Here is a 13,271-nt window from a genome sequence, read left to right on the forward strand (position 1 = left end):
TTCACACAACGACGACTTCTGCTTCCCAAGACCGCCGTGAAAACCCTGCTCCTTGGCTAACACCTTTCGATCTCCCATTCTCCCAGAACCGAACCGGCTCATTCCTGCATTCCGCTCTTAGCCCTTGGTTTCAGTGAAAGGCGGCTGATGCTCTCGCCATGGGGCGCCTCGGGGTCGCTGGCCCTCGACCCCTCACCCCTCACAGCTCTCGGGGCTGCTCCCGGGGTGGCGGCGTGAGGGGCAGCGGGGACGGTGTGAGGGGCAGTGCGAGGGGCGGCGTGAGGGGCAGCGGGAGCGGCGTGAGGATCGGTACGAGGGGCGGTGCGGGGGACAGCGAGAGGGGCGGTACGAGGGGCGGTGTGAAGGACGGCGTGAGGGGCGGTGTGAGGGGCAGCGAGCCGGTCAGCGGGGGCGGTGCCAGGGGCGGTGGGGGCGGTACGGGGGGCGGTACGAGGGGCGGTGCGGGGGGCGGTATGAGGGGCGGTGCGGGGGCCGTGCGGGAGGCGGTGGGAGGGGCGGTAGCGGCACCGGCCCCGCTCCGGCCCGGCCGCGCTTCCTGCGGCGCGGCGCAGCCGCCGCTTCCTGCTCCGCCCCGCGGCGCGTCGGGCGGCGAGCCCGCCATTGCCGCGCCGGCGGCCCTTTCAAACGCGGCAGCCGGCGGCAGCAGGGGGTAACGACGGGGGAGCTGCCCGCCCCTCGCTGGGAGCGGGCTGGGGGTGAAGCAGGGCGGGCAGCGGCGCCGTGCTGGCCCCGGCGCCCTCCGTGCCACGCCGCAGCGCCCGGCAAACGAGGGATTCGCTCCTGTCTCGGTTGTGCAGGACGAAACGAGTCTGTTCTTCTCCCTCCATTCCCAGCCCCTCTGCCTGGAGAGAGAAGTGCCCGACCCCTGCGAGGGGGTGAGCGGGACCGCGATGCGGGCGGGCAACCCTGGCTAGGCTGGGACGGGCCAGCTGGAAGGGACAGGAAGGCGATTGAGAGGTGGCACATTCCCGTGGTTCTCGCACGGAGCTGATGCCCTTCCCAGGCGGCGAGGGTGGCACGTGGCTCTGCTAGCCCTGGCTCTTGAACGCTGTCCGCATATCTGCGGAAACTGGTGTCGCCAGGGAGAGAATAGGGCTTCGGAGTATGTAAAGTGTATTTTCTCGGTGGCATTTCTGGGCCGAGAAGCAGTGATTTGGCGTGGTAGTGAGTCACCGAACAACAAACAATGCTTTGCTCTCAACTTCCTTCTACCTCCAAGCCTCCAAAATGAGTGTTCTGGTGTGATAAACTCTGCTGGGTTGTAGTCATGCAGAAGAGATGTGTGTTCTCCATATCCTTTTGGGAGTGAAGACGTCCCATTACATGAACCAGGATGGATGTGTTTCTATGGGGCTGTTTTGGTAGACTGGAGAAAAGGAATGACTGCACATGATGTAGCCACCTATTGCTGTATCAGAAGCAGTATCCCTGATTTTGGATAATGCCTTCATAGGTGGTTTGAGAGCACTGGATTGAGGAAAATGCATGAGAAGGGTTTGTGCCCTCCCTTTCTGGGGCAGACCTCTTCTGATTCACATGCAGGGTGCCGCATTACATGGGTTGTTCCTTTTCTTCAGTGGTACCACTAATTATAGGAACAGGCATGGGATAGGATGCACCTTCTAGGGGCACAATTTTTGTGCTTTACCTTTTTGATGATACTTCTGTAAGTAAAAACAGTAGGTGGTGTTCCTACTGGTTCTTACACCGTTTCCTCTCTGATTAGCTTTGAGGACTGTTTTGGTGTATGTGTGTACCCTGTATGTCTCTCTGTTTGTTTGTGGTTGTAATTTTCCAGTTAGTGCTGAAGGATCCTAAATTGTTTTCTGCAACTCCTTCCTCAGGCAGGCCTGACCAGCTTTGTACAGGAAAAGTCCTTGGAAATCTGCACTAGCTTCTCTGAGCAACAGTGTCTGGGAGTTCTCCAAGGTTTTAACCTCAAGAGGATTACAGTAAGTTGGATTTGTATTTGGAAGTACAACTCAGTTGACTTATCTCTGCAGGATAAAAATCTGCAGAGACAGAAAGATTTCTATACAAGTCTCTTCCATTGGTCTGCATGCCATCTTTTCCCATTGTTGCTGACTGTATGCTCACATTTTTATATTTCTTTTCCTTAGAATGTTATTGCAGTGAAGGTATCTTAAAATGACAAGCAAAACCAACCTGTTGAGGCTCTCCTTATAATTATTGAAGTAGCCATTCTGCTTCTACTTAGAATGGCCCAGAATTCCCTTGTCATATGGGACTTGTATAGTGCTCTTTTTGGCCTGCTCCAGGTGCTTCATGTTATAAATGCTGATTTGGCTAGTACTGTTAGAATTAAGAAGAAGCTAAACTGCAAAATTCTATTATTGTTGCTGGTTTATTTGTGAAAGAAAAGCAAAGGCTGTAGAGCAAAGTTTGAGGAGCTTCCTGCATAGAGGGATCCCTGTTTTGTAAGGAACATGTTGCTTTGGATTAACTGGAAAAGAGATTCAGAAGTTTCTGCATGCTTTTCAGCTGGACAGGGCTTGTTGCAGTTACTGAAATGAAATTAATTTCCAAGTGTATTTATGATGGTGGTGGTGTTTTGGGTTGTTTGATTATGGGGTTTTTGTTGTTTTGTTTTGGTTTTTTTTTTTTTTAATCCTGTGTCTTCAGGTAGGAAAATCTGTTAGGGCTATTTTTGAATCTGAAAATTGTTGCTCTACTGATAGACTTTTAAGAGTTGTGTGCTAGTGCAGGGACTTTTTGGGGGAGTTGGACAAATAGTGGTGGGGAGTGAGAATTTTTTTAACTAATTACTTTTAAACTGTTATTAAACTTCTCTTTCTGCAAATGGTTGCTTATACCATCTGGATTCACATAAGAAGAAAATTATTTTTAATGGATTGTGCCTTTGCATGAATAGGGAGATTGAAGAGAAGAACAGTCTCTAAATGAGATTTTGATTGCTCCTTAGCATAATAAGGTCTTTAAAACCTCAATCTCCTTATATTCTATGTGCAGCCTAGACCTATTTGGGGAGAGAGACCAGAGAAATGATTATTTCTTTGCTGTGTGTTTTGTGCATACCCATATTAAGATTCTGTACAGTGAAGGATGAGAGCTACTTGGCCAGTCTTTATTCTTTGTGTAGCCTGACCCCAAACTACAGTAGCTTTATTTTAATGAGTAGCTGACAAGCAGGGAGAAGTGTTGCAGCCATCCAAATTGTGATGGGAAGCTCTGCATTGGGTGCAAAGGATAGAAGTGGTGGGAGCAAAATAGCTGGCAACAAAACTGATGCCAAACTATTTGTAGAGTGAACCTAGCAGATATATTTATCTACAGTAGCAATGATTTAAATAGTTTCAGCTCTTCTTCACTAGATAGGATAATAGCTCTGTGAATTTCTTTAATTTTTACCTGGAAAGTACTTTCAAAGAACATGCTGTAACTGCTGAGTTTTGTGGAGAAACCAGGCTTTAGTGATGGAGGGGTGTGCTTCAAGCAGTGATGCTTCATGCTGTCATTTGGGACATAGACAAGCAGGTGAGTTTTGATTCTCTTGAGCAGAGGATCAAGGGTGTAGTGTGAAGGCTCAGCATTAAGGTTTCAGCCTATCCTAGAGAAGCAGAACATCTACAAATCTGTACACAAATTTGAAATAAAGCAGCAGTCAGGGACTTAAGTATGGGTGTAAGGCCAAAGTTTCCAGGGCCTAGCTCATGTTGCTTGGTCATGGAAGTAAAAAATTGTTGGTGAGATAAGAACTGTTTATCTTAAAGAGCAGCATTGTCAGAAATTAAAAGATCACTGATAGTGTACATAAAATAAGAAAAGGTGTGTTAGCTGATGGTTACTGGCCAGAAGTTTACTAGCCTCAGGTGTGAGAAGAGCTGCTAGAGCAGAGCATGTTGAAGTTGAATATGATAATTGGCAAGCTGGGGAAATCCTAACCAGAGTGGCTGGATAACTTGTGCACAATTCTGGGCACTGTGTGTTTGCTTCCTTCAATTGATAAGGAAACACCAAGTACTGTGAACATCTGTGACACATCTGTGCCAAGGTACAGCGAAACTGAATACAGGCACGGGAAGGGCAAATGACCTGACTGGTATAAATAGGTTACTCTTCATTTTTCAGTTTGGTCATTGGCTCTTCCACAGCTGTGGGGTTCTTCTGGATTTGGAAGGGACTATCATTTCTTTCCTTGGGGTAGAAACCAACTCTCACAGGAATATGGAATACTGGAATATAGTTAACTGGAGCTGACAGAAAGTGTTAAAGGCAGTTTTCTCACTGAGACCAGTCAATCTGGAAAATATAATAGGAGATAAGTGGCCAACTTCACACTGGCTTGATCCCAGCATGCTGTGGGAGGATGCATAATGCTGTTCCCAGTTCCCTCAACACTCGAGGTAGGGGATTTGGGGGACTGTATCCCCCCAGAAGTGGAGCATGGAGCTGGCAGTAGCTTACTGTCAGTGCAGCAGCCAATGTTTGCTGTAGGTGCCCCATGAGGAATTAACAGTGTTTGCCTTTGCCTGTTTCTTGAGTCTTCCTGCTTTACTTCAGGGACTGTCTGCAGGCTTGCTTTCTGTATTTGTTATTTCTCATCATCAGTGGCATTTAGACTTGTTTCTTTTTCATCCTCTTCCCTGCCTCCCCCTCTGCAGTGAATCACAGAAGGGCTGTTTTTCTTAGTCATTAAATGTAGGTGTTTGCACACCCCAGCACAGGCGTATCAGGAGGAAAATTTAGCAGACAGCTGTCTGGCAATTTGAAATTAAACAAGAAGTACTTTTGTGGGTTCCAATTAATTTTTTCTTTTTGTAAGCAAAAAGTATATATGTAGTAGCTATAAGATTCTTTTCTACAAATAGGAAGCATAGTTAGTTTTTGTATTCATTGTGAAAAGGGGAGGTTGTTATAATTTAGCCTCACATTGCAGTGGAAATATGATTATTTTGGGTGTTTTTTCCTTTGTGATACCCATGCTTGATATTTATCTTAGATATGCTTTTTTGATGTTGGCTTTTATTTTCAGCTGTGGAATTCCACTTTGACTTCTGACCACAGCTTGTCTGTTCATAGAGAGTTACTAAGGAGCTCCTCTCCTGTTCTTCTGCAGATAAGGAGAGTTAGATAGGTCACTGGATATCAGGAAGTGCAATTAACTTTAAAAAATGAGCCTTACTCTTGCCATAATCTTACTTTCTGTAACTACACAAATGTTGAGATATTTTGAGCCCCTCAGTCACTTGAGGTGAAAGGGAAAATACTCATAGAAAAAAGGACCTTCCAGATGAGGTTTTCCTTCTACCTGGGCTCCTGGGTAGGCACCAGAACTTTCATGCTCCATGCTGAGTGTTCCAAACTGGCAGAGATGTTTAGGGTGGTGTTGCTCAGTAGGGGCAATGCTGACTTCAGGTGAGAGACCATGTATATTGGTCTTTTCCTTCTTACTTGCAGTGATTTAATGGCTAGTGATTTAAGCTGGTTAAGTGTTTAAAAACTGATCATTTTCCTAGAATACCTGGCTAGTTGTGTGAGCTGAAAAGAAGCATCAAGTATCCCAGCACGTACAAAAGAGTGGATCAGGGATCCATCTGGCTTGGATGTTAACTAACTTTAAAAAATTGGTGTTTAATATTTTTTGTATCTCCCATTCACACCTTGAGGTATGATATAAAAATGGAAACATTCTTTTCATGCCTCTGAAATAATATGAGTAAATAAGTAATAATTCAGAACTGTGGTTATGACTGTGCAGGTACTAAAAGCAAAGGAACGCAGAGAAGCAGAGTGGCTGGATGAATTTGGGGGTGTCTCAGAACTGACAGTGAAAAGACACCTGGGAGGCTGATAAGGTGAGTATTATTTGTCATGTTCTTTGGAGATTTATGTTTTCCTGTGGTAGGTGTGTGTCCCAGCCAGTCACATTATGTAACAGCACAGAAATGCTGACCTGTTACTGACCAAGACTGTAGCTCAAGAAGGTGTTTTGCAAGTGAGCCAATGGTACTTTTTCATGTGAATCTCAATACTGCTTCTTTGACTGCAGTGCTGAAAATTATTGTCTAAATTTTTGTGCTGCCTTACAAGGAAAACTTCTGAAAGCCATTAATAACAAGTGTGTTCTAGTGCTTGAACAGAGGCCAGAATGAAGTTGGATTAAAGGGCATTTTGCCCTTGAGTTAAATGTCACTTTGGAAAATGCTTATCTGATCTGGTATGTATTGTGCAAACATGGAACTTTAAGGTTCCCATTGCAGTGGTAAGGCTGGATCAGAGGTCAAGGTATAAAAATATGAATTACTATGAAATTGTACCAGATATAGGTAAAATATGCTTCTGAATTTTGTGGTATTTGAAATAAATTACAAGATTTTTTTGCTTTCTAAGTTTTTATTTTCTAGCAGATAAAATTTTGAGGATACCTAACATTTTTTAACTAAGACTACTAAATATGATTATTGAAATTCATGGGCCCAATCAATTCTGTAACTGTTTAACTGAAATATAGCTGTTGTAGGTATGAATCTTGGGTCAGGGGAAAGTGTGTGCCTCCCCTTTTTACTTTTGGTGGTTGTTTTATGCACTTTCTATAATCCAAGGGGCAGTTCATTCAAAATAATAGCTCTCATTGTGCACACAAGTGACAGGTAGTCTTTATATGTAAAAATCTAGCTGAAAATGGACAATTTCCTTGTTCTGTCCCATCAAAACCACACATGAGCTCACTTTACTAGGTTTTAAATTGAGTTGCTATGCTTTTAAAATGGATGGAGGAAAGACTGGCATACTATATGTGGCACCCAACAAAATGAGAGAACCAGTACCCTTTTTGTTAGAACAGCTTTACCTGCAAGCCAAATAATTACCTTCATGTGAAGAGAAAAGTAGTTTGAGAGGTTGTGCTGCTGGTTTGTTTGCTTAGTTGAAAAGATTGTTGAATGTGTGCTGCTGTGGCCTAAATTCTTGGTTACTGAGAAAACCAAACTTGCTCTAGAGGAAACTTTTATGACTGCTGAAGACATTATTAGGGCACATTTGACAGTGAGCTGAAGAGAATACAGCTTCAACCAAGTTATCTTTCTCTCTTCTTTCCTCTGTTTCAGATGTCATCTCTACCAAGGAGGGCGAAATGTGTAGCCAAAGCCCCTACATCAGAAGAACTACCTTCGTTTCTTAATTCGTAAGATCATTTCTTTCCTTAGCATTTTTTAAAGGTTTATGCTAGGCATGAGCAATTGCATGAGAACAATAATCAGTTTCTAAGAAGTTGATTAAAAAGTTTTCATGCACAAAGCTTCAGTTATAAAATGCAGATTACTTACGCTCCTTAATGCTCATAATGAAGGTAGGATGAAAGTGAATTGCCATTTGTCCAAAGAGTCACGTGTACGATGTGTGTACACATCATAAAAGTTGGTGGATTGTTTAAGCCATTAGCTCTGCAGCAGTGTGGAGTCTCTCTGCCTTTCTGTTAATTTTTCCTGTTCACTTTGTTTCATGCAAAAAACCACTCAAGACTAGCTCACTTACGTATTTTTTTTATTCTTCTCATAAGCAATATTGTTGATTCATTTGTTTTTCAGGAGCTCTGAATCAGAGGAGGAGGAAGAGGAGGAATGGGAGCCAGAAAACAAAATTGCCAGGAGACCTCGTTTGCCAACAAAAACTGAGGCAAAAACTAAAAAAGCTGCTGCTCCACGATCAACTGTGGCCAGGAAAATGGTCAAGAAGGTAGCAATAAAAGAGGAAATGGTGAGTATCTATAAGCAAGAGACATTTAATTGCTGCTCTTGGGAAATAGCATGAGCAGATTTTCTGACTCTGGTTGAATTGGTTGCCTGAGTCTCATCAGCTGATAAAATTCCACTGCTCCTGTGAATGTTCATTATGGCTTTATTTTGCATTGAAGTGTCCATGATCAAAAGATCCTCCTTGAAAATTTTGGCCAATGATAACAGGATGTGGTTTTCCCTGGATGTCTTTCAACAATGTAAATAAAAAAATGCCTCTGTTTTCTCTGGTTTTGGTATTGCACCTTTGTCTTGTACTTTTTCACTGTTTGGGTATCACAAAAACAAGCAGCCTCTTACATTTCCTTGCATGGCTGTTCAACCCAGTAAGGATTGCAGTTTTATTGTTATTAATATAGAACAGAGTTATATTGAAAATTAGATACTTTTGTATCACATCATGACAGAAGCCAGTCCTTCTGGCTTCTGAGGATGATCTCTGCAGAAAGTCACTGAAGAAGGTGTGGCTTGTCCAAGGTTAAACTGTATCTTGGCAGACCAGGTCTCAGTTCCAGTTCCCATGCTGGGAACCTAACACCTCAGAAGTGCTTCCCTACCCTGCTATTTCCTGTTTTCTTGACATGAATGGAAGCAAAGATTGTAGGTCAGTGTCTTCTGAAGGAAGGTCCTATTAAATTCTTTGCAGGATAATTTTATTTGAACTTAATCAGAGGTCTGCTTTGTTTGTATTGTTTCCTTCATGCAAGATATATTTCGGGTTACTTGATTTCTGGCTTGGTGTTTTGCTGCCAGAGACATTACTTGGGAAAATGATATCTGGTAGCAAGTCTTTTAGAGTTGAAGTGAAATGTTGAAGCACTTTGTAGCAGTCAGTGCTTAATATGGCTCTAATGTCTTTCTGGCAGGATGTATCCTTCCCTAATGCACCTGTCGAAGATAATAAAATGCAACTTCTAAAACCTAAGGAAGAAAATGCAGGCACTAAACCAAAAAGTTTAAATCGAGCACCAGAAGTGCCTAAGAAAATAGAAATAAATGCATTCCAAGGGAGAAACCAAAACAGTTCAGTGAATGATGAAAAACCCTCAACAAGTGTTCCTGTAGTGAAACAAGAGAAATGCGAGGAAGAGTCTGCATTTGATGAACCACCCTCTAAAAAGATTAAGTTGAATGCATGTCCTGAAGGAAAGCCAGTTAAAAATCTGGGAGGCAAGAAAATAAAAGAAGAATTTGAAATGAACTGGGATATTGTACAGGTATGAGACGTTTTCCTTTTCTGAGATACCAATGAAATTATTTCCTGCATAATTAGCCTTACAATCTTAATGTACAATTTCTGAAATTGTCATTTAACCTCTGCTTAGGTTATCATAAAATGTGTATAAATATAGGTGTTGGCTGGTAACTGTCAAACTTTTGCATCATTCTAAGATGTGTGACTTTGGGTGTCCTCAGAACAAAGCTTGCCTGTAACAGTTTGCGTGGTTCTCCTGTATGAGCACATGGGGTTTTTGGTGGATGCACACAACTGAAGCTCCCATAGGAAGGGATGCTGACACATTTGGGATGTTTGTGTGCAGTTTTACAACTTAGTATTTAGTCAGTGTGGATCATTAAGTTGTGGATCATTAAGTTGCAGAGACCCATTTGAGAGTGTTTATCAATTTATGGTTCTATCAAGAAGGAGATTTGCATTACTCACACAGCAGTGACAACAAGGGAGATACCATCTTTGTTTTTGTAGGGTTTTAACTTTGAAGCCATTCGGGTGGAGGCAGTTTTAGCATGGCTCTTGTGCTGGAAGCCTGGGTGTGATCATGGAAGATTTTAATATGAATAGAATGGGAATAGATAGGACATATTGTATTCATCATCCTTAGTACAGTCTGCTTAACAAAGCTGTAAAATTTTGCGGGTTTTCTCACATATTCCTGGAAATACATATGGAGAATTTAATCCTTATGTGTGCTGTAAAAGGAGTGAATGTGATTGTGCAGGTGTTACATTTTTAGGCTTCAGAAGGAAACTTTTGAAAGGCTTTTGTATCAGCCCTCTAGGTAGGGTATCTGCTGTAGTGAAGTGCAAACAGATCTTCATGGTTACCATGTTACTGAGATAAGCTACTTGCATAGAGTGTCAGTGATTCCATTTTGATACCCTATAACTTCAGAAAGCTCAATTTGTACAAAATCATGTTTAACTTTGCAAGGCTTGGTTTGTCTTGACACTGGCAGTAGTATTGCTAGTTTCCTGTTACTGGTTGAGTGGGATTTGGATCAGCTCTGGCTTTGTGGGTTTTGTTTGTTTAGCTGAACCATGAGGTATGTCAGTGTTGGCTTTAAAAAAAATTCCAGGTTTTCTGAGTTGCTGTGTACAGACACATAACAGCATAAGCTGCTGTTTCTGCTTTGTTTTATAATTTTGGTGTGATTTATTTTTTTCCCTTGGTTGTTTTTTTTTCTTTTTTATTTTTTTCTTCCCAAGAGGTGCTGCTTCCTGCATCTTTTACTGTGGTTACAAGTTTCTGGAAACATCGGTTGCTGTATTTTTGGTGAAATGCTGGGTGTGGTGGCTGGATGCCTGACATCCTGTCTTGGGGAGGACAGTAGTGTCTGCTGGCCAGTGCAATGTTCTGGGAGTGGTTTTGCATGCTGAATGAGAGGCTGTTTAAAGCAATCTACCATCTCTCTTAAGTGTGTTTGGTTGTTGTGTTTGGGCTTTTTTCTCTCCTTTGCCAGGCCTTGTCAGAAACAACAAACGTTGAACCATGGGTGTGTGCCAACTTGATCTGGCTCTTTCAAGAGGAAAACACGATTCCTTTCATCGCTCGCTACCGCAAGGAGCTCGTCAATAACCTGGAGGCCGACGCCCTGCGGGAGGTGCAGCACGCCCTGGAGGAGCTGCGGTAAGTGAGGCACAGCACGGGAAGGGAGCTGGGTGGAGGTGAGTACCAATCCCTGCTGCTCCTGTGTCCCTTGTTCTGCCTCCTTGCACACACTTCAACTAATAAAGTAAAGGAACTAATCAAGAAAATAGTTTAAAACTGCTCGATACCTGTCTGGGGTTTTGTTAGGTCTTTGGGAGATTGGGTCGTGGTTTTTGCTTTTTTCTCTAAGGAGCAAGAAATCTAGAATGGTTAATTGCCAGAGAAAAATGAATATCTTAATTTCTTTGCAGTTTATTAAAACTGCACAGAAAAACTTGTACTTAAAGAGTGGTTAATAGTTGCTACAAATATGTAGCATGATGAAATGGAAGCTCCACTCTTAGAAAAATAATCATTAGGAACCCTTGGCACCCTGCTTGGATCAGGAAGCTTCTAGTGAAGAGCCCTTCTTAGATTGGAGTGTACCAGCAGATGAGGTTGAACTATCCCAGATCACTGCAGGAAAGAAATGATCAGCAAAGCTTCTGGCAATGGATGAGACTGCTTTTGTTCCACCTTTTGAGTGACCCTGTGTTCTTGAGATGGCAAGGGAACAGACTGGTCAGCTGTTCTGTCAGCTTGGTGTTGTCCTCCTTGTACTCCCTGCTAACCCCTACCAAGAGATCATTTCCAAGGAGGGAAGGTGGCCTGAGACAGTTCTTGTCTTAACAAGTAGTTAAATAATAACAAAATACCTCTGCTGCTTGCAGGTGCTCCCATGTACCTTACTGAAGACCTAGGAGTTTAAATCTGGTAGCCTGTACTTGATGCTGCAGAACTGTTTTGATATGAATTGTATCCGTAAATTGTATCTGTATCTTGTATCATCAGTGTGGATTTATTCTAGGGCCTTTTTATTTGGCTTCCAGGCCAGTAGTATTACAGAAATGTGTGGAGCAGTAATTACTATTAGTGTTACTTGATGATTTTTCTTAGAACTACCACAGGATATTTTGACATAGTTTTAAACAACCTGAAGAGAGAGAAAAATGGTTAGAAACTTTTAAATTATCAACTTGGTTTGTTGAAGGTTAACATGGGATACACTGCTGAAACTCTCTGAAACCCCTGAAAATGGTAATGGGCGAGGTCACTGTGAAATGTAACTGTTAACATTAATCTCTTGTGTTTTAGTACCGTTGCAAAGAAGACACACACAATGATACAGAAGTTGAAGAAAGAAGGAAAGTTATCCAGTTGCCTTTTAAAAGGATTGCTAAATTGTAGAACTTTGGAAGAATTAGACCATGTGGTCAGTACTCTAGTCATTTCTAGATCAACCTTAGTTTAAATGTAATCTTTATTGCATTACTGAATGGCGCATAATATTAAGTGCATAGCATGACTGAAATACTTTGCTGCTTTTTAATAACTGGTTTTCTTTTGTTTGTTCTTTTTGTTATAAGTCTGCGCCTTATAAAACTGGGAGTAAAGGCACCAAAGCCCAGAGGGCCAAGCAGTTGGGATTAGAACCTGCTGCTCTCTCCCTCCTGCAGAATCCTGTGGAACTCAATCTCTTTTCTTACATTAGACCCAACACCAAAGGTAAGTGCTGTGCTTCTTTGACCAGTAATGTTCTAAATGTCTGAAAATATTTTGAGAGGGAAATTACTTTAATGGTTCTGATGTTGCTGGAAGTTAGGCAACTACTTGAAATTCAGCAGTGCTTTTAGCAACATGTGATAACATGCTAACACATTTAATGTCTCTTCTTCAACCTTTCTTCTCTCTTTGTATTGCAAATAGTAATAACTGTGGTAAAGAAATGACATAAATCTGGAGACTTTCTATTGACATCTGTATTTATTGGTAAGAGAGAGGGAGCCACAGCACACACTTGAGACCTTTCCATTGTTCTACTTGTATTCCTGAAGATTCAATGCTGATTGTACGAGAGGTTTATGCTCATAGTCTGTGCAGAAGGAAATGTCACCCAGCAAAGCATATCTTAATGAAAACTGGCCTAGGGGATTGGGAGTGAGCAGGGGGGGTTGTGTCAGAATGACAGTGGGGACTGGAGAAGATGTAATTTCTGTAATTTGCGCAAGAACTTTTAACAGCAGGATTGTTATGTATAGATTGCAGAATTGTGTGTCTTTGTGAATGCAGTTATGGGTGGATCTGTAGGGGGCAATCTCTGACAATAAAATGTGAAGATGGCTGCAGCCCTCTGTGTTATGTTAAAATAGAGATGTATTTCTATTCTTCCCTGCCCCAACATGTACTTTTTGAATTTCAGCAAAAGGATACTGATCCTCCTTAGTAAGGCTGGCTCTTACTTTTCCCACTTCAGTTTATTTAAGTATTACTTATAAAATTCTGCCAATTTTGCAATGAAAATCAGTTAGCAAATATTCTGGTTATTAAATTACTGCATTTCAGCATATGTCATTACTTCATACAACAGTATTGTATGAAGTAATATTGTAGCCATATATCTGACTATTGTGGTGCAGTCTAAAGAGCCAAAAAAAAAATCTCTGTGAAACTTCAGATAAATTATTTAGAGTATTTTCAAAAGGAGATGCTCTTTGTTGCACCAAAAACATTAGTTTTTGGAAACCAGTACACCTATTTTCAATTCTGTG

At 42.1% G+C, this 13,271-nt stretch overlaps 1 protein-coding gene across 1 annotated transcript in view; it reads left to right on the top strand.

The window, feature by feature from the left end:
* Nucleotides 1-560: 560 nt before the first annotated feature.
* SRBD1 (S1 RNA binding domain 1) overlaps nucleotides 561-13,271 on the top strand; it is a 124,512-nt gene continuing 111,801 nt past the window's right edge. Inside the window, exons 1-9 of the mRNA XM_064708958.1 lie at nucleotides 561-896; nucleotides 1,866-1,973; nucleotides 5,762-5,858; nucleotides 7,110-7,186; nucleotides 7,590-7,758; nucleotides 8,663-9,013; nucleotides 10,496-10,662; nucleotides 11,818-11,935; nucleotides 12,090-12,228. Coding sequence (XP_064565028.1) covers nucleotides 7,110-7,186; nucleotides 7,590-7,758; nucleotides 8,663-9,013; nucleotides 10,496-10,662; nucleotides 11,818-11,935; nucleotides 12,090-12,228 — 1,021 coding nt within the window. The 5' untranslated portion in view covers nucleotides 561-896; nucleotides 1,866-1,973; nucleotides 5,762-5,858. The remainder of the gene's footprint in view (nucleotides 897-1,865; nucleotides 1,974-5,761; nucleotides 5,859-7,109; nucleotides 7,187-7,589; nucleotides 7,759-8,662; nucleotides 9,014-10,495; nucleotides 10,663-11,817; nucleotides 11,936-12,089; nucleotides 12,229-13,271) is intronic.

Source organism: Zonotrichia leucophrys, chromosome 3 (genome assembly GCF_028769735.1).
Source record: "Zonotrichia leucophrys gambelii isolate GWCS_2022_RI chromosome 3, RI_Zleu_2.0, whole genome shotgun sequence".
In the NCBI taxonomy this organism is placed as follows: Eukaryota; Metazoa; Chordata; class Aves; order Passeriformes; family Passerellidae; genus Zonotrichia; species Zonotrichia leucophrys.